This window comes from Fringilla coelebs (genome assembly GCF_963513975.1).
Source record: "Fringilla coelebs genome assembly, chromosome: 27".
Classification (NCBI taxonomy): Eukaryota; Metazoa; Chordata; class Aves; order Passeriformes; family Fringillidae; genus Fringilla; species Fringilla coelebs.
In genome coordinates this window covers 5,235,049-5,255,697 of record NC_140053.1, presented here as the reverse complement: position 1 = coordinate 5,255,697, position 20,649 = coordinate 5,235,049, and the positions used below count along the sequence as shown (strand labels likewise).

The 20,649-nt window shown below is 53.6% G+C and overlaps 1 protein-coding gene across 1 annotated transcript; it reads left to right on the top strand.

The window, feature by feature from the left end:
* The first annotated feature begins 1,466 nt into the window (after positions 1–1,466).
* On the top strand, positions 1,467–20,010 carry PSMD11 (proteasome 26S subunit, non-ATPase 11). The gene is made up of 14 exons (XM_084222027.1): positions 1,467–1,614; positions 3,338–3,439; positions 8,458–8,582; positions 10,689–10,760; positions 11,069–11,126; positions 12,948–13,142; positions 14,056–14,200; positions 14,440–14,500; positions 15,993–16,055; positions 16,630–16,755; positions 17,267–17,302; positions 18,536–18,587; positions 19,486–19,628; positions 19,745–20,010. The coding sequence occupies exons 1-13, from the start codon at positions 1,524–1,526 to the stop codon at positions 19,626–19,628; spliced, it is 1,269 nt and encodes a 422-aa protein (XP_084078153.1). The 5' UTR covers positions 1,467–1,523; the 3' UTR covers positions 19,745–20,010.
* Positions 20,011–20,649: the final 639 nt, after the last annotated feature.

Here is a 20,649-nt window from a genome sequence, read left to right as displayed (position 1 = left end):
TCAGGTCTCAGAGCCAGGGATCCCAGTGGCTGCTCCCCGGGCTTTTCCCACTGCAGGGAGGCAGAGGGGGGGAACGGCCCCCTCAGCCCCCCAGTTCCACACAGACACCCCTGACCCATTAAACATCATCTGCTGGGCACCAAAACGTGGCTGCTGAAGGGGGCATTGGTGCCACCTGCTGTGCCTGTCCCCAGGGCTGGCACCTCCTGGGGGATCCCACAGTGCCATCGGGATCCTGCAGTGATCCCTCCTGAGGGACCCCACAGTGACATGACTCCCCAGGAGCAGCCAGGGGCAGGATTTTGGTTTTATTCCCCTTTGATATAAATGTGACCCTTTCAGGGATTAAATTGGCTCTTCCAGCGGCAGAAAGGGGCTGCTCTGAGGGCTGCTCGGGGGCACAGCAGGACAGGCTCGGCCGTGGGTGGCTTTGGGGGGCTCAGTGTGATTTGGGGGCTCTTTTCTGACCAGCTGAGGGTGCAAGGCCGAGTTTGCCCCCACCCTGTGCTCCTGATGCGAGCAGGGCTCCGGGAGCGGGAAAAGGGGTGGGAGGAGAGGGGGCAGCACTGGGGAACACAACGGGAAGGGTCTGTCCCACCCAGTGCGGCCCGGGAGGGGGACAGGGTCCCCCTTGTGGGGTCGGGGACACAGGGACAGGGACACAGGGACAGGATCCTGCCCAGGACACAGGGACAGAGCTCCGCACAGGTGCCACGGCCCTGCTGGGCTCTCCTCCCTTCCCGGGGCTGTCCGGGGCGCTGAGGGGTCCATGGGGATGTGGATCCTCGGGGACCCCCACCAGGACGTGGCCCCCACCAGCACCGGACCCACGGCTGGGGATGTTCCGGGCGGGACCCCCCGGCCCCTCCGAGCCCCAGCGGCTTTCCCGGTTCCCGGTTCCCCGACGCCGCGCAGGTCCCGCTCGGGGCCCCGGGTCGGTGTCCCCCAGGAGACACCGCGACACGCCCATTGGCCACGCCCACCCAACGACCGCGCCCATACATGACGACACCCTTACCACAGACCACGCCCACTCCCGGCGACTTCCCGCCTATTGAGAGGCCCCGCCCCTTTCCGGGACCGCGCCCCCTCCCCGGCGCTCGCGCCCTTTGCCTGCCACGCCCCCTGGCCAAAGCCACGCCCTCATACCAGACCACGCCTTCATCCTCGCGACGTGCCGGGCGCAGACCCCGCCTAAAGCCCCGCCCCTTAACGTCACCGTCTCAGCCTCGCTCTCATCCCCGCCCTTTTCAGGCCGCGCCTCCGCACCAGGCCACGCCCACCCCAAACCGCCGAAGCAGATAATCAGGCCACGCCCCTTCCCGCCCCAACGGTCACCACGCCCCCTACCCTCTGCGCAGGCGTAGTTCAGTAGACCCCGCCCCCTAATCCCGCCCCTCCGCACTCCCCGCTCGTTCCGCCGCCCGCGCGCGGGGACTGCAGTTCCCAGCATGCCGCGCGCGCGGAAGGGGCGTGGCCGCGGCGCCGCTTCCGTGCTGGCGGCGAAGCGGAGGAGCGGCAAGATGGCGGCGGCGGCGGTGCTGGAGCTGCAGCGCGCGCAGTCCCTGCTCTCCACCGACCGCGAGGCCTCCATCGGCATCCTGCACTCCATCGGTGAGCGCCGGCCCGCCGCCCGCGCCGCCCGCGCCCCGCCGCCGCTCGCGTCGCGCGGAGCCCCGCGCCGCCGCCGCTGCTGACTCACCGTGCGCGCCGGGCGGGAGCGCGGCCTGGGCCCGGCCCCGCGGCGCTGCCCCGCGCCGGGACGGCACCGGCGGCGGCCCCCGCACGTGGGGGCACGGGCGGCAGGAGCCGTCGGTGCGGGGCGGAGCGGGGGCCGCGCTCCGGGAGCCCGGCGGCGGGGCCGGTGCCCGGCGCGTGTCCGCGGAGCCGCTCGGAGCAGCCCCGGAGCCGGGCCGGCCGCTCCTCCCGTCCCGCTGGAATGAACGTGGCGGTCCGGGATCCCCGATCGGCGCGTGCCGGTGCCGGTAGCGCGGGGTGTCGCGGCTCTCGGTCGGGGCGGTTCGCGGCGGGTTCGGGGCGCGGTGTCACGGCCGGGTCCGGCCGTGCCCTAGGCCGGGAGCGCTCCGGTGTTCGCTCCCGCAGCGCTGCCGTCCCGCCGGGGCTGACCCGCACGGAGCCGCGGAGGTTTCCCGGTGCCGCGGCCGAGCTCCGCTCCTGTCCGAAGCTCCCTCGGGGCTCGCTTCTCCCAGGCCGGGCCCCTTCGGGCCGCGCTGCCGGGGGGCTCGGGCTCTGGAGGGGGTGTGGGCCCCGCGTGGGGCTGGGGCGGGCTCGGGACTGCTGGGTACAGCGGGAGGTCTCGGTCCTGGTGACCTCTGCGGAGATGCTGCCACCCTGCTGTCACCCCGCTGTGTCGGAGAAGTTTGCCGAGTGTCCCCGTTGGACCTGGCGGTGCTGCCAGGCGCTCAGAGCTGCGTTTGTCCCGCAGTGTTTGCTCGTTGCTCAGCAGGAGGTGCCGCTCTCGGGGTCGGGCTCGGTCGGGACTCAGCCCCTGGTGTGGGTGGGGAGCATCAGGAATGGCCCAGACAGTGTTCCTGTGATGCTTTTCTCCTTTAGAGCAAGGTTCCCTCACTTTCAGTAGGGAATTACAGGGGTGAGAGGCACAGTTGCGGTGCCCTAGAGCCGGGGTTTTGGTTTTGTTTGTGTGGAAGTTGGAGCCGCTCCCTGTGCTGGGGGTGGCAGCAGGGAGGGAAGGGCGCTGTGTGGTGGATAACTCACACGGAGCTGCTGCTGTGCACACTGGGGTTGTGCTGCTGGCTGTCACTTGTCCCTTTATCTGCCTCGGGGCAGAGTCACTCCCTGGAGCAGAGGTGGTGGCACTGCCAGGACTCAGCGCTGGCAGGAGGTGTCACACCAGAGTGGGGAGGGATGTACCCACCTCGCTTTGCTCGTGCTGCACTTTGTCCGTGGGGTCTCAGCTTAATACACAAAGCAGCGACATCAGCAATCCCAGAGTGGAGTATCCAACCCCAGAAATGCCATTACATGTCTCTTACTTGGCTCCAGTGTGCTCTGGTGGGTGATGCTGGTTGTGAGTGACACTTGCACAGCCAGACAAGCTGAGATTGTTCAAACCTGGAGCTGGAGTGATCGGGGGGGGGGGTCTGTGGGCTGGTAAAACCCCTGTGGAGCACAGACAGAGCCCTGCAAACTTCCCTGCACTGGATTTAAACTTCCCAGACCTCTTGGGCCGGGCTGAACTCCCTGGTGCCTGTTGGAGCAGGTCCTGCTCAGGGCACACATCCAGGAGCTGAGCAGCTGGGATGGTTTTCACCTCAAACACCACTCAAGGCAACTTTCCTGCTCTTTTTCTCCCCAGTGAAACGTGATGTCCAGGAAAATGATGAGGAAGCAGTGCAAGTCAAAGAGCAGAGCATCCTGGAGCTGGGGTCACTGCTGGCCAAGACTGGGCAGGCAGAAGGTGAGCCTGAAATCAGAAATTGAGGTAACAGGCAGGAGATCCTGCAGCCAGTGCATTTAGTCTCCTTACTTAGTGGGATAGCTGGAAAAACAGCTTTTGGCAGGACATGTTCTCTCAGAGACAGGACAGAAACTAAAAACCAAATAAAGAACATAAATATTAATAAATATAACTTGGCCCAGTGTTCCACACAGTGCACAGTTCAGTCTGTGGCCTTTGATGTGGGGCTGTTTCAGTATGGGTGACTGAAGTTTTGCTAAGTTGTTCTGTTTGAGATGAGAGGTGTCTCCTGCTTAGTTTTAAATGGGAAAGTTTGTCCCATGAAATATTTTCTCACCAGCAGCTTCTTTCACAATCAATTGATTTATCTGCTGGCCATTACATCAGCAGCCCCTGTCCAGCTCTGCAGGGGACAGTCCCTCTATTGTGAGCGTGTGAGGGGACAGGGATGGAGTTGAGTTCTCTGTTTGGTGATGATTTGGAGTCTGCTCCTGTTTCCTGGAGAGCTGCAGGCAGCAGTTGGTTGTTTTGCACTCAGCAGTTTAGGGCTGTGCCTTTCCCCTGGAGCGTTTCAGGACACTCTGTGTTCTGTGCTTGGGCTGCAGCCCTGGGCAGTGGAAATGTTTCCTCTGGGGTGGGGAAAGCACCCAGCAGCAGCAGCAGGTTCCATCCCACTGCAAGGGACACCAGGCCTGACTTCAGAGTGGCTCATGGAAAGTTCCTGAGGGCCCAGCCACGGCTCCAGGTCAGTTTGTATCTATTGTGAAACGTCCCTTGGTGTCCCACTGGGCTTGGGAAACTCCTGTTGGGCTGGGCCGTGTCACTGCTCTGTGCTGGAATGAGCATTCCAGCCCTGCTCCCACTGTGGGTGGCACTTGGACAGGGCTGGGGACAGTGGGTCCTGAGAGGTGCTGTCCTTGTCACCTCACTCAGGTGTCCACCTCAGATTCCTGCTGGGGGCTGCTTTCAGGGTCTCTGGGGAAAAATAAACCCCTCCAGCACGGGGTTTTCCTGCTCCTGCAGGACAGAGGAAGCTGCTGAGCCAGTGCCCTTTCCTGGCTGAGGGCAGGAGCTCTGTGGGTGTCTGTGCTGTGCCAGTGCCCTTTGCACCCTGCTGTTTGCTCAGCAGAGATCACCAAACATGGCTGGGCCCTGCAGCAGGGGAGATGTGTGTGTTTGGGTAAAAAGGGGGAAATCAGAGCCTCTTCAGGTCAGTGTGGGATGTGCTGCTGGTGAGCAGAGCTGAGGGCAGAGTTCTTGTGGCCTCCTCAGCTCTGCAGAGCTTGGGGCAGGGTTGAGTTTAAGCTGAATTTTGGCACAAGGATAAAGAGCTCCAGGGTTTTCCTAGAGGGTGGTAATTGATAAATTTATTTTCTTTCAAGGGGAAGGCTGAGGAGTTGAAAGTAGCACTGTTAACTCATCAAACTCAGGGCTGTGAGGGGGCAAACATGGAATGTATTTGTGGTCTATGAAAGGTACCAATAACTGCAGAGTGTGTTCTGGAGGGAAGGAAAATGACTTAGTGTCATTCAGAAGCCACTTGTGTGTGTTCAGCTCAGAGGGACATCAGCAGGACCTCGAGGTGTTTTCTGGAGCTGTGGAGCTGGAGGATGAAGGACAGGGTGCCCTGGCTTAGGGTGGTGCTGGAGCTGTGGGAAGGGCTCTGGCCCTTCCCCTCCTGTCACCTCTCTGGGTAGGAGTGACAGGTCAGGGGCAGCAGCACCATCACCAGGTACAGCTGCCCCCAGTGCTGGGCACACACTGGGATTTCATCCTGTGGCTTTCACTGCACAAGGTTTGGTTTTTGCCTGTGGAACTTCTTGGACAGCTTTGAGGGGTTCCAGTGGCCAAAGAGGTGGTGGCTGCACTGTCCCTGGAAGTGGATAAATTAAGTTTTGTTTATTCTAAATCCACACTTTGGGATGTTTAGAAACCTTCCAGTGCCTTAATGGGCTCCAGAAACTGGAGAAGGACTTGGGCAGGACCCAGGGAATGGCTCCCACTGCCAGAGGGCAGGGCTGGATGGGCTATTGGGAATGGGAATTGTTCCCTGGCAGGGTGGGCAGCCCTGGCACAGGGTGCCCAGAGCAGCTGGGGCTGCCCCTGGATCCCTGGCAGTGCCCAAGGCCAGGCTGGACACTGGGGCTGGAGCAGCCTGGGACAGTGGGAGGTGTCCCTGGGACAGTGGGAGGGGTCCCTGCCATGGCAGGGGTAGCACTGGATGGGCTTTAGGATCCCTTCCAACCCAAACCATTCTGTGATTCTGTGACTCTACTGAACTGCAGCCTTTGTTCACAAAAATAACAATGATACAAGTGACCCCCTTCAATCCTTAATCTTTATCTAGCAGATAAATTTGTAGATTGATTACTTTTCTGTGTGACAGTTGCAGATTTTTATAGCATTTCACAGAACTGTAGGGTTGGAATAACTGGGATTGGGAATTTGGATATGTGCAGTGTTAGCTGGTGGAAGCACTTCCCTGAGGATGAGCTGCAGGCTTCATTTCCAGAGCTGCTGCTCATCACTCCTGCAGAGCTGTCAATCCCACCCCTTTACCAGGCATTGCATTTTCTTTAGAAAAATAAAATCCTAAAAATAGTTGATGGTTATGTTGGTAGGAGAGAGAAATTTCTGTGGGAACTTTGAGCCTGCCTGGCTGAATGTGGAGTTTGCAGAATGCACAGCTGCATTCCAGCTGTTGACTTGGGATCTGCTTTCTGGGGAGTTCTGGGGCAGCTCTGGAGCACATCAGTGGATGATAAACAGTGCAGTGTGTTCCACTGGAGTTTTCCTTCTTTGTTCTACAGTTCTTGTGGGAAAGAGTGTGTTGGGCACTGATCCCACTGGTCCTGAGGAGCTGGGGGAGGCAAGGATGCACAGGAGGAGGGTTCCTGGTAGTGCTTGGGAGCTGATGGATCTTGGAGAGCCTCAATTAGATGCAGAGCCCACCTTTCCCAGCCCCCAGCAGATGCTGGGGAGGAGCTCTGTGCACAACTGATGTGTTGGATTGGCTGTGCTTGTTTGTTTGCTGTGTATGAGACCAAAGCATTTGCCTTGCATTAAAATGATTGGGATTTGCATCCAGGACTTGTACTGGAGATTAAATAAACCCCAGAACTGGGTGCTGTGGGAAAAGTCTTGGAGCAGCAGGTTCCTTGTAGACTGAAGACTGCCTGCAGGTTGCAGTTGAGGTGTGGAAGTAGCTGCACCTTAAGTGTGGAAAAAGCCTCCTGTTTATGCTCTGGCAGAGAGAAAATGAAACTTTTCTGGAAGCAGGTGTGGCACAGAGCACCCTGTGGTGTTTTTGTGCTGGGTCTGGGTGCTTTGCTGGGCTCAGGATCTCCTGCTCTGCAGTTTGGGAATTCAAGCTGAGGTCACACTTGAGTTAAGTTCTGTTTGTTATAAATCTGCACTTTGGGATGTTCAGAAACCTTCCAGGAGCTGGAGAGGGACTTGGACAGGACCCAGGGAATGGCTCCCACTGCCAGAGGGCAGGGATGGATGGGAGATTGGGAATGGGAATTGTTCCCTGGCAGGGTGGGCAGGCCCTGGCACAGGGTGCCCAGAGCAGCTGGGGCTGCCCCTGGATCCCTGGCAGTGCCCAAGGCCAGGCTGGACACTGGGGCTGGAGCAGCCTGGGACAGTGGGAGGTGTCCCTGCCATGGCAGGGGTGGCACTGGGTGGGTTTAAGGACCCTTCCAACCCAAACCATTTTGGGATTCTGTGATCACTGTGAGGGATTGAAAAAAGTGAGTTCCACATGTTAAGGGTGTCAGAAATGAGGTGTATCAGGCTTGATTAAACTTCAAGTAAATCGGTTTAAAAAAATCAAAAATATCAAAGAATAATTTTTAGATACTAATAAGATGTTGTTATAACAATTAGCATTAGCATTCTTTTGCATTACTGCTAAATGAAATGCAGAGTAACCCTTGTTTACATTTGTTTTTATTGGAATCCTTCCAAACTGAATTTCTCCTGATACTCCTCCATATACTAATTGAAATGAAATTAGCTAATCTCTTATTTTAGTTTTGATTCAGTACCAGTTTGGTGTAAAAGAGTTTTGAATTAGTCATTCCCAGCTTTGTTTTGATTTTGCTTTTCTGTGGAACCTTGTAAACACAGTAGTGTGAGATCCACCTGATATTTGGGTGAGACTTGGAAATCTGGGGCAGAGAGCTGTGATTTCAGTGTGCAGACCTGGTGCTGATGAGTCAGCACTGAACCCTGCCCCTGCAGGATCATCTTCCCAAACTGGGAGCAGCCCTGTCCAGGACCTCCCCAAAACCACGTGGTGTTTGTTGTAGGAGACTTTTCACTTGTGCTCTGCAGTTCCACCACGTCCAACATTCCTTAGTGGCTCTGAGTGCTGGAACTGCTCTGCTGTGACTGCCACATTCCTCTGCTCCCTGGCTATGACAGCTTCAGTGCTTCTCCATTAAAAAAAAGACATTTCCTTTTTCCACCTCTTATAAAGACAGGTTTTATAACTGTGAATTAATGAGGAGACTTAGAAGAGAAATGTAGTTAAGTGAGGACAGAGCTGGTCAGATAAAGGTGGAGTTGGAGTGTTAAGGAATATGATTTTCCAAGGTGGATCCAACATCCTGGGCTTGGCTAGGTGGGGCAGATTAAAGCATGAAACTGTGAGTTAATAAAAACACACCTAAATGATAAACTCCCTCCCTGATTTTATAGAAAAATCTCCGAGCATTTAACAGATCCTTACATTTTAGTGGTGGGGCAGTTACAGCTGGTGGTGAGTGGGGAGCTGCAGTGGCAGGCAGTGCTGGGGTGAGGCTGCAGCCCCCAGTCCCTGTGCAGTCCCTGTTTGCTCCAGGGCTCCCTGCAGGTGACATTTATCACTCTGCTCTCTGGGTGATGCTGAGAAACCACCTGGGAAACGTTTGCTGTGACAAATCCTGCTGTGCATGCCATGTGTGGTGTGGCTGCCCCAGCTGGGCTCAGCTCTTGGCTGGGGGGGTGCATCTGATGTTTTGGGGTTTTTGCAGAGCTGGGAGGACTCCTGAAGTACGTGAGGCCCTTCCTGAACTCCATCAGCAAGGCCAAGGCTGCGCGCCTGGTGCGCTCCCTGCTCGACCTCTTCCTGGACATGGAGGCAGCCACAGGACAGGAGGTGAGGCTGAGCTCCAGCACCAGGCTGTTCCTCAAAAGCCTGCAACACCGTTATCTGACCTAGTTTGCTTCTCACTGAAGAATTATTCATGTCAGGAAGCAGAGTTTTAATGCATTTGGATGTATTTTATAAATAAAACATCAGATAATTGAATTTATAACCATGTTTTTCTGCAGGTCTCTCCCTGCTGCAGTTTAGGAGTCATTCCCACCATGGGCATTTGTCTTAGATTCTTCTTGCTTCCTCAAGTTGTGCCAGGAGCTGTTTAGATTGGATATTAGGGAAAATTCGTTTACTAAATGGGTTGTTCAGGGCTGGCACAGCTGCCCAGGGCAGTGGTGGAGTCCCTGTCCCTGGAAGGATTTAAAAACCCGTTTTAAAGGATGTGGCACTTGGGGACAGGGGTCACTGGTAGCCTTTGCAGTGCTGGGGGAGTGGTTGGACTCAGTGATCTTAGAGGGCTTTTCCAACCTCAGTGGTTGTAGGTGCAGCACTGGGAGTATTTTGTAGTGTGATCAGTGTTGGGAATGTGTGCCCAGGGAGCTTGGAGCAGGAATGGTGGAGGTGGTGTGGGATGGCACAGAACTGGAGGAGCCAGTGCTGGGGGGCTGTCCAGGAGCTGGTCAGGATTGCAGCTGGACACAGCTGTGGTGGCTGTTTCACTGCACAGAGACACAAAAGTCACTCCTGAAGCAGGAGTGGAAGGGGTTTGGCAGCTGCCAGGTGTCAGCTGCTTCAGTGGGTGAGCTCCCCAGCAGAAAACCTGAGACAGTGCCCAGTTAGGATTCACTCCATTCTCATCAGCTCCATAGGATACAGTTGTCTTAGTTTTTCTTTTTTCCCCCCAATTGTTGGATTTTTGGGAGCAGGATAAGGGCAAGAACACCTTGGGAGTGCTTCCAGGCTGTGCTGGCACAGGAGGGGTCTGAGCAGCAGGTTAGGGACAAAACCCACCTGAAACTGCACTCTGGGACTGGCAGACTGCAGGCTGGAGAGGGGCAGGTGACATTCTCATTAGCCAAATTAGCACAAAATTAGCCAAATTGGAACTGTCATCCTCTAGTGCAGGTCACCCAGGCAATGTCACTTGTTTGCTGCTCAGTCCTTGGGGCTTGTGGGTGAGGAATAGTGACAGAATGTTTTCCCCCTGTTTCTTTAACAGATGAGGTCAGGGGAAATGGGGTGGGATGTTCAGGTGAGAAGGGAGAACTCCCAAAAGTGTCTGGAGAAAATGAGCAGCTACAGGCTTTTCTCAAGGTAATTTGGTGTGAAGGACAACATTCAAATGCAGTTGCAGAGGAGGAACAGGTTGGAGTAATGGTGATGGAAATAATAAAAAGTCTGTAAAAATAGTAATTTTAGAGTATATTCTGAAGCCAGACCCAAAACCTTAAGGAAAGATGACATCAACCTGTGAGGTCCTTGATGCATCAATCTCAAATCCTTTCAGAAATGTTCAGAGGATTGTCTGCTTCCTCAGGGTAGCTCACATCCAGAGTGCTCCCAGGAGCCCAGTAAAGCAGTGAAATTGGAGATTTCTCCAGCTCCTAATGCTCCTGCTATCACCCTGTAATAAATTGAGACTTCATAATGGCTTTTTGTAAAATGTTCACGTTTAATAAGCAGTGAGGAGGAGCTGACAAGGCCTGCAGTGTTGAGCTGCAATCCAGAGGTTTTGGGAAGAGCAGTTCTTGAGCCTGGCACCACAGGATGACTTACTGTGTGTTATGGGGCAGATAAAATACAGTAATATCTGAGCTGGAGCAGTTCTGCTTTATCCATCAAGGGAGTCTCAGCCTGAAAAACACAGGAAGATTCTGAGTTTCTTTGCTGTGCTTTCAAATGATGGATGAGGCCCCCATAGCAGAGCCCAGCATCTCTGCTGCTTTATACAGATTACTTGATCTATCTAGGCCCTAAAGCACAAAAAATTTATTTTTCTTTATTGAAAATACACCATGACTTTGAGTTTAAACTCTGGGAGAGCTTTACTGCCTACCCCAAATGCCTCCATTTCACACCTCTGGTGTTGTTGGGAGGCATTTGGGGTGGGCACTGACAAAGAAAATGTCTAGAATTGACTTACTTCTTTCTGTTCCCTTTAAGGTTGACCTGTGTTTAGAGTGTATTGAGTGGGCCAAATCAGAGAAAAGGACTTTCCTACGCCAGGCTCTGGAGGTAGGTGCCACACCCCAAACATGTGCAGCAGCATCATCCCCTTGTCACATTTAATACCTCTGAAAGTAGAGCACTTGTGTGCTGTTCAGATCTTTCTCTGTGTCAGGGGAGGGCATTAATTCCACTGAAATTCTCTTTAAAAATGCAGGGTTTTACTCCTTGTGCAGGAGGCCTTGCACAACTGGACCACACAATGTGACAAATACAGATTAATGTAGTGAAGTTTGTGCAGAGAAGAATACAAAGCTTCATTTTACAAAACAAATCTGTTCTGGTTTCCTCACAGCAGTTCCTTTTCTGTTCTCCAGGCGAGGCTGGTCTCTCTCTACTTTGACACCAAGAGGTACCAAGAAGCTCTGCAGCTAGGTGAGGCTCCACTAGGTGGTGGTAAATCTTTGCTTTTCATTTCCTCCTGGCAAGGAAAGCCAGCACCTGTCTCATGTTCCTTGAGAGGTTTTGCAGGATTTGGGTCTTAATTTCTCAGTGCTGGTGCAGTTCTGGCACCTTTTGCTGTAGCTGGGTGATGACAGCTCTAGGAGGTGTCTTTGTTCTCTCTGTTTCACCATCCTTACCCATCTCACCTGGGCCTAAGGCCAGTTTGGGTGGGGTCTGGAGCAACCTGGGAGGTGTCCCTGCCCATTTGAGAGTGGAATGAGATGAGCTTTAAGGCCCCTTCCAACTCAGCCCACTCTGGGATTCTTTGATTTGTTCATTGCAGATAATTTTGGGAGCTGTATTCAGCTGAAGGCCGCAGGTTTGGCTCCTGCTGGAACCTGCTGGAATATTCTGCTGTGGCCACAGAGGCTGAAGGGAAAAAAGAGATTTTTTCCTGTTTGCTTAAACACAGCCCCAGTAAAACCAGGAAATGGCAAAACCTCTGTGGCTGTCATTAGCCAAGGTCTTAGGGTGGCTTTAAGAATTTGCCCCTGCACCACCCAAGGGATGGAAATGAACCCGTGAACTCCTGCTCTGCCCCAAATCAGAGTAAAGCAGGACCTCCTACAGCTCCCCTGGGGCTTTTAAAATGCTCATTTTGGAAATGACTGCAGTGCTGTAATTGAGATTTAAGGTTCAAGTGAGGTTTAAAGTGTCAGTGTGGTTTAAGCTGTGAGGTTTAAGCTGTCTGAGGAGTGTTTGCACAGCCTGCTCTGCCAGGGCTGAGGGGTAACTGCATGGACACAGCCTGAACTGCTCATCTGGGACCCAGAACTTCTTAACCTCTGTGGTGGCACGAGCCTGTGTCATGTCCAGAATCCCCTGGTGACATGTGTCTCATCAGAATATTGAGTTGATGGAATTCAGGATGGAATTAGAACTCATTTGCATAGGAATAGGCAATGAACTCAGGTTTAAAGTGATCAGAGGGCACACTCCAAAGCTGTGCTTAATTAATTTAATCCCTTGGCTGGTGGTGGGACAGCCTGGGGGGTTGGGAAGTACCTCTAGGGCAGGCTCTGGTGCCTGTCAGGGTGTCAGTGCTGTGCCCAGCATTCCTGTGTGCCTGAGGAGGTGGCTGTGGCCATGGGGAGTAGGTGCAGGCAGAGTCTCTCAGGGATGTTTCCAGGGAGAATCTGTCTGTTTCTGCCCAGTTCTGCAGTTTCAGCTCTGGTTATCAGCTCCTGATCACAGCAAGGGAGGAGGATGATTTTATCTCTGCTCACCCTAAGTTCCCTCTTCAGTGGGGGAAAGAAGGAGACAAGTTCTCTAGGATTGCTCATTCTGAGATCACAAAGCTGTCATGTGGCAGCTTGTCCTGGCATTTCTTAGGCTGTCCCTTCCTGCCTCCTAAATCTGACCTGCAGATGTCCTGAGTGAAATCATTCCTTCCTCATCCCACGTTCTCAGGAGTTTCTTGAGAGTGCTCCGTGCTGCCAGGGGGGCACAGGGGCAGGGTGACCATCCCAGCTGCCCAGCCCCTCCAGGGCACTGTGTTGCCCACACCCCACCTCTGACACAAAACTGCTTCATCCTCCTGCTGTGGACTGCCACTGTCCCCCCATTATTCCCTCTCCCTGGGTTTTTCTTGGAAGGACAGATTGTGTGAGCCCCACATCCCTCCCTGAATGCCCTGGCTGCTGGGGGAGGGTGGGTGCCCCTGGAGAGGCTTTGGGGGGATGTTTTGTGCATGGTTTGTGTGCGTGCTGATGATGCAGAGGAGCTCACAGTCCTGTCCTTGCCCTCTGCCAGGCTCCCAGCTGCTTAGGGAGTTGAAGAAGATGGATGACAAGGCACTGCTGGTGGAAGTGCAGCTCCTAGAGAGCAAGACCTACCATGCCCTGAGCAATCTGCCAAAAGCAAGAGCAGCCTTAACCTCGGCCCGGACTACAGCCAATGCCATCTACTGTCCCCCCAAGCTGCAGGCAGCACTGGACATGCAGTCAGGTGAGGCCTCCAGGACAGCACCCAGCACTGTCCTGACACATCACTTGTCTGGTACTTGTGTTTTCTGAGAGAATCATGGGAAGGGGTGCTTGGTGGGGCTGTCACATTCACATTTTCTGAAAAATCCCTTTGCCCAGGATTTTTCTCCTGGGAAGCTGAGAAGTCTCAGAGAAAAAATGAAAACAATAATTATTTCGTTTGCTTCTCCTGTGTTGTGCTGCTGTGGAATGTGTTTGGAGGTTGTTCACCCACAGGTGATTGTTCCATTGCATTCTGCTGTGAGTTGTTTTCACTCTTTGGCCAGTCAGGGCCAAGCTGTGTCAGGGCTCTGGAGAGAGTCACGAGTTTTCATTATTATCTTTTAGCATCTGAAAGTGTCCTGTCTGTATTCTTTAGTATAGTATAATTTAGTATTCTTTAATATAATATAGTATCAGAAAATAATAAATTAGCCTTCTGAGAACATGGAGTCAGATTCATCATTCCTCCCTGCCATGAGGAACCCTGCAAATACAATAGTGGGGCCTCAGGATATCACCAGTTCTGCCTCAGGTGGCATCAGCTGCAGTGGCTTTGTTCCTGACACTTTTCAGCCCAGTTTTGAAAGCTGCCAGTGGTGGAGGGTCCATCAGCTCCCCAGGTACTGCAGTTCCAGCCTCACACTGTGCTCCTGGCCCATTACACATCGTTCCTGACCCAGTTTGCAGGCACTCACCTGAAGTGCCCCAAGCTTGTCTGCCTAAAAATGTCCTTGTAAGAGAGGGTGTGGATTTTCTTCTGATAGACATGAGGCAAGGGGGGCACAAGAGGAAAGGTTTCTCTTCGCTGCAGTCATAGATAAAGCACTGAACAACCAAATTGTTCTGTCCTCTCCCAGTCATGCTCAGAATTAACCTGTTTGTGCCTGTCCCAGGTATTATCCATGCAGCAGAAGAGAAGGACTGGAAAACAGCCTATTCATATTTTTATGAGGCATTTGAGGGCAATGATTCAATTGACAACCCCAAAGCCATCACTGCTCTGAAATACATGCTGCTGTGCAAAATCATGCTCAACAGGTAGGTGGCAGATGGTTCTGGGAAGAACTTTTCCTGCATTTCCAGGGGAAGGGCTTTTTGTTGATGGGACTCTGAACTAGTGGGCTCAAGCAGTGTCTTTATCCCCTGATCAATGCTCCTGAAGTGGTGATATTTGGGTTGTAGTCCCTTGCTGTCAGTTGGGGATTTTTGAGGTGCTCTGGGGTTTAAGCTGACCATGCTCCTGTGTAAATCCTCTGCTGCCTTCCCTCTGTCTGCAGCCCAGAAGATGTGCAAGCGTTAGTGAGTGGGAAGCTTGCTCTGCGGTATGCAGGAAGACAGGTATGGAAACTTAACCCTTTCTATCTTCCTCTTACCTCAATGCTGCCTTATTCTTCTTGTCAAACAGTTTGCTGTTTTTGTACCAAAATACCCATCTCTCCTGAGTGTCCTGAATGAGATCCAGAACTGATTAAATTACCATGAGTCATTGCCAGAAGTCGGTTGCCTTCAAAGGGTTTTACAGTGACTTTCACAACCAGAGAATTTGGGCTGCTTGCTTATTTCCCCTGTTTTTCTCCTTCTGCTCTTCTTCATCAGCTACAAACTGCCAGATGCCATCAGCTCCTTGTGTCCCTGCTTTCAGCAGCTGCTGCAGTGTTTAAATCTGAGTTACTGCTTTTACTTCATTGTAGGCAGTGCTGAGAATCCATTCCTGGCAGTGCAGCTCAGCAGGTGGGAGCCAGGCAGTCAGGAAGGTGTGAAACCCCCTGCTTGTTCTGCCCTGTGAACCTGCCAGCCTGAGAAGGCCACCCTCAAACTCAGGGCTGCTTGTAGGAGGTGCAGGGCCACACTCCAGATGTGCCAGGGGCTGGGATCCTGCTGCCCTCAGGGGCTGTGCTCAGCCTGGGCTTTGCTGTGACGCAGGAGCTGCTGCTCCCCTCCCACAGGGGATTGGGAATTAGCAGAGCTCAGTGAGCAAAGGTCTGACGTGGGGATATCCCTCCTGGATCAGGAAGGGCAGCCCCAATCCTGCCTCATCCCTTTGTCCTGAGTGGCAGCTGGAGGCTCCTCCCTGGAGCAGGGGATCCTGGCTGTGCCCAGGATGTGCCTTGAGCCAGCCCTGACCAGCAGTTCCTGCTGGGGGAGCAGGGAGGGAGCAGCCCTGGGGACAATCTGGAGTATCCCCAGCTGGAAAGGACCACAAGCATCCAGTCCAGCTCCTGGCTCTGCATGGGACAGTCCCAGAAGATGGGACAGCAGCAGCCTGGGGCTTGTGCACCAGGGGCACCAGGCTGTCCTTGTCCTGTCCCCCCTGCCTTGGGCTCTGTTCTGCTGTTCCCTGCTGGGATTACCACTGTGGGGTGTAATGGGCTTCTTTGGGGATGAGGCTTTTGCTTCATTTCAGCAGTTATGGGGTGTAGAGAAGGCTCATCCCTGATGCTGTCTGTGCTGGGGTGCCCATAGGAACTGCTGCCCTGCCCATCATTCAGCAGAGAATTCCCTGTGCTGGAGGGCCCAAAATGGCCACGTTCATCAAGCAAGTGCCAAAATGTACACTTGCCTTAAAATCAGCATCAAACTCACTCCTAGCCTGCAGCTGGTGCTGTCACACCCAGGTGCTTTGTCCCTCTGGAGATGTTTCAGGTCATGTCCTGCAGCTGCCTGGCTTCTTCTCCCCTCAGCAGCTGCTCTCCCTCTGCCTGTGGCAGTGACAAGGAACATTCCTGGTTTGCTGTTTGAGCACGTTCCCAGGGTACTGCACAGTTGGCATATTCACCCTGAGAGGAGAGTCCAGAAGAAAATAACCTGCTCTGGTTCTCTTTCCCCACAGACAGAAGCACTAAAATGCGTGGCACAGGCCAGCAAGAACCGGTCGCTGGCAGATTTTGAAAAGGTGAGTCAGGGACACAGAGGATGGGGCCTGGCTGAGCAAAAACCAGTCAGAAATGCCAGGTTTGGAATGTTGTAGAAGCTGTTACATCCCACAGCAGGAAACCATGGAAACATTGATGGAAGGCAACAGTGCATCAAGACATACCCCCCAAAAATCAACTGGTTGCGTTTTCAGTGCGTGGGGGGTAAACTTGCTTGAACCCATTTTTTTTCCTTTCTACCTTTTTTTTTTTTTTTTTTTTTTTCTTTTTGGAGAGCCAAATCAGAAGCAGTTTTCCTTTAGGTGCTGTTCACTGGGATGTGTGTCTTCCTAAAATTTTTCCTGGTTTCAGCAGGAATGCTGCAGAGCTCAGGGAGAGGATTCCCATGTCAGGGTCCGATCCTGTCGTGCTCTGGGGCTCCTGAGCTCCCACAGGGTGGAGAGGAGAGGCTGCTGGCCTGTGGTGACCTGCTGGCTTTTAGCTAAGTTAGGGGTTGGATTAGCCATGGGGCTGGGCTGGGAGGGGATCTCATCCTCAGAGGAGCTTGAGGAGCTGTTGCTGTGGGAATGATTTCCTCCTGCCGTGTCCCCACAGGCTCTGACAGACTACAAGGTGGAGCTCAGGGACGACCCCATCATAAACACTCACCTGGCCAAGCTTTATGATAATTTATTGGAACAGAACCTGATCAGAGTCATTGAACCCTTCTCCAGAGTACAGGTAAATGTTTCCAGCAGCACCTGGAGGGGCTGGCCCCTCTGTCCCTGCTGCTGGGGGTGAGGGGATTGTTCCCATATGAACACTTCTTACTCTGAGCTGCTCAGCACTTTCAGAGCTCAGGGTTCATCATGTTAAATCATGAGGAGGAGGCTGAAGAGACCTTTGGAAAACCACATTCGAGTCATTGCCCTTTCCACCTGTTTCTCTCATGCTCCTTCAGGCTTTTAACCCTGAAGGTGACAGCATTTGGCTTTGAAGGCCTCTGTGCCATAGTCTTGGAGAAGAGATTTCACCTTTCACAGTGAAATGGCTTTAGGGGTCCAGTCCATCTTAGTTAAAATCAGATGTGGAACCTGAAGGACCTGAAGCTGCAGAGTGGAAAAAGCCACTGGAGATATTTAGGCCAGAGCATTTCCAGGCCCTTGAGCAGGTCCATGACAGAGCCCCAAACTTCTGTGTTGTGTGTCCAGAGTGAAGCTAAAGATTAACTGAATGTTGCTCTTTCTTATAGATTGAACACATATCCAGCCTCATCAAGCTCTCAAAGGTAAGAACCTCACCAGAAATCAGTGCCATGTGTTCAGAGGGCACAGGAGTTGGGCTTAAGTGGCATTTCTCACTGGGAACTGAACATGAAGGGTGACACATGAGATCCATAGCATTTCCAGGCAAATCTCACAGCTGGGAGCTAAACTCTGACCCAGGCAGCTCCTGGGAGGCATCGAGGCTTCCTGTGCTCCAGACTTGGCTGTGCTGTTCCCTTCCCCCATGGGTTTTACTCTTTGCTCCTGCTCTTTATTGGAGGCAGATTTTCCTCTGCTCTGTTGTGACCAGCCCAGTCTTCCCCCATGCCCTGTGTTTAATCCCCGAGTGTTCCCAGGGGAACCTTACTGAGACCCTTAAGATCCAGGATCCAGCAAATCACCCTGCAGTGGCATTAGGGATGTGTCTGTCACACTGACTGTGCAGTAACTGCTTTACAGATAATCCCAGACAGATTCAGTTTTAGGAGAATCCCCTGTAATCCCAGCCAGTTGCACCCCAGTGCTGTTGTCTTGTACTGGCATTAAGGCCAGAGGTTGGGAAGTGAGCTGAGCTCAGCCTTTGTGCTCACAGAATCACTGAATCATTCAGGTTGGAAAAGGCCTCTGAGATCATTGAGTTCAGATATTCCCCCAGCGCTGCCAGTACCACCCATGTCCCCAAGTGCCACATCCACAAATCTTAAATCTGGTGATTTCACCTCTGCCCTGGCTGGACAATGCTTTCCATGAAGAAATTTTCCCTAATATCCAACCGAAACCTCCACTGGCACACAGTCTGTTCCCAGGCCAGCTTGTGGTGTTTAACACATCCTTAATATTCAGACTAAAAGCTGCTCTGTGCCCCTCTGCCCAGAGAGGAGCTGCCTCCTGTGGGCCTTCCTGCTGCTGGGCAGGAGCTCAGCTGGGTGGATTAAATAGAACTTGGCCAGCTCTTGTCTTGTCCTTGCTGAACTGAGTTAGAAAGTTCCAGAACCCCCACAGGTAAAGCCTGTGTGAAGTGACAGATACAGTGTCACCTGTAGGCCAAGGGACATCCTGCTGCTCCCTCATTAACAGCTGCTCTCTAATTTCCTGAGGCATCTCCAGCAGGTGGAGATGTCCAAGCCAGGCTCAGGGAGGAGCAGCTGGTGCTGAGCAGTGCTCGTGTCCCACCAGGGCTGTCAAGTGTGCAGCAGCAAAATTCGTGTGGTTTTATGTGTTCTGGGAGACTTTTAATTTTTCTGTTTCAATTTCAGGCTGAGGTAGAAAGGAAACTGTCACAGATGATCTTGGACAAGAAGTTTCATGGTGAGTGCATCCCTCAGCTCTGACTGCCCCGTGTTTGCACGAGTGTGGCTGCAGTGCCCTTCCTCCTCTGAGCCTGGGGGTCCTGCTCAGGCAGCAGGGGTGCAGGTGACAGGGGTGACAGGAGTGACAGTCAGGGGTGCAGGTGACAGGGGTGGCAGTCAGGGGTGCAGGTGACAGTCAGGGGTGACAGGAATGCTCTTCCTGCTGCTCCATCTGCCTTCCCTAACCCAAGGGTTAATTTCAGAAATGCTCTTGGGTCCCTTTTGCTGTGACAGCATCCAGGGACAGTGTGGGACCCCCAGCTGGGCTGTCTGGCCAGGCTGGGCTCTCCCTCTTGGAGCTGCCCAGGGGTGTGGTCACCTTTCCCAGCTGTTTGTGTCCAGAACATTCTGTGGGGACACCCCATGGCCCAGTGGGGTGCTGTGGCTTGGCTGGGCCCACAGCAGGCTGCTGCCCCAATAACCCCTCAGGGAAGCAGCTGTGCCCTTGGTTCTGTTGTCGCTGGATATGGCTGAGCCAGGGGAAGGCCTGGGAGCAGCACACTGGGCACAGAGCACTGGGCGGGGCAGCCCCTGGCACCTGGGCACAGCTGCAGGATAAAGCAGCTGTGCTGAGCCACCCTGCTGGGCACAGGGCCTGAGGAGGCAGGGAGGGGGTAGGGAGTGGACAGCAATGCTCCTCTCCTGGGAGGCTTCTCAGGCTGTTCTCTGGGATGTAGTTTTTTCTGGGAATGCTAAAGCAGTCCTGACCAAAATCAGCCAGTTCAGCCCAACACGTGAGCCCTTCCCAAACCCTGCACAGCCCCTGCAGATCTCCCTGGGGTAGATCCCTAATTCCTGCTGCCTGGAAGCTGTGATCCATCGAGCATCCCAGTGCTCACAGCAGCTTGTGCCCACAGGAATCCTTGACCAGGGCGAGGGTGTCCTGATCATCTTCGACGAACCCCCCGTAGACAAAACTTACGAGGCTGCCCTTGAGACGATTCAGAACATGAGCAAAGTAGTGGATTCGCTCTACAACAAAGCCAAGAAGTTGACATAGGTGAGTGGGGCCTCCCTGGGGGCCGCAGAGCTCCGGAGTCGCTGCCGGGCCCCGCCGTGTCCCTGAGCCTCGTTCCCTCTCCTGTCGAGTGACGTGGCTCTGTTTTCTCTTTGCAGAGTTGAATTTGCTAGCTGTCATTTGGAGAGTGTGTGTGACAGGAGAGTGAAACCTTTGGGAAAATGTTAGGAGACTTTTTTTTTTCTTCTTTGTTCTACTTTTCGCTCGGAAAGTTTTTAAACTTCCTCATCCGGTGCATCTTGTATTCCAGACGATGCGTGTTCCAGTTTCCATGTAATCTTTACCGGCCGAACTTTGTATCTGGGGGGGGAATATTGTTTAAACAAAGAGGGTATTCTAAATAAAAGGAAAAAGGCTTACACTACCTAAACATGTGCTTTCCACTTCCTGAGGGACGGCAGAGTTCAGCAGGGACAGCGTTTTGTTACCAGTAGGTGCCCAAAACCAGTTTGTTTCATCTCCTCCGCCCCGAAATCGGAGACGTGCTGGCGGTGTCCGAGCAGCCAACTCGATTCCATTTGTACTGAACCAAACGAGCCCAAAATGTACAGACTGCTGGTTTCTTTTCCATCCTCAAGGCCTCCGACCCCCTGGAAGCAGCTCCGCGATGATTTCGCTGCGGGCTGGAGCCGTCGGCGCAGCCCCGGCCGCTCTGGGCGAAGGGGACGGCGCCGCTCTCCCTGGAGCCTGACTTTGCATGCTCTTGTTTAAGATAGACTTAGATTTCAATGTTCCCTCCCTCCCCACCTGCGCTGGTAGGAGGAGCAGGTGGCCACGGGGCCGGCTCCAGCTGTGCCTCTGCTGCGGCAGCGCTGAGCTCTGGTTCCCCAGGCGAGGTGGGACAGCCCAGTGGCAGCTCCCTCCTGGTCCCAGAGTCCTGGGGGTGGAGCGTGGTGTGTTCCAGCATGTTCCATTTTCTGGTGAGGTTTCCAGTAAGTTTTAATGCCATTTGGGCAGTGTAAGCTTCTGCATCTCTGTCCTGCTCATTTTTATTTTTCCTTTC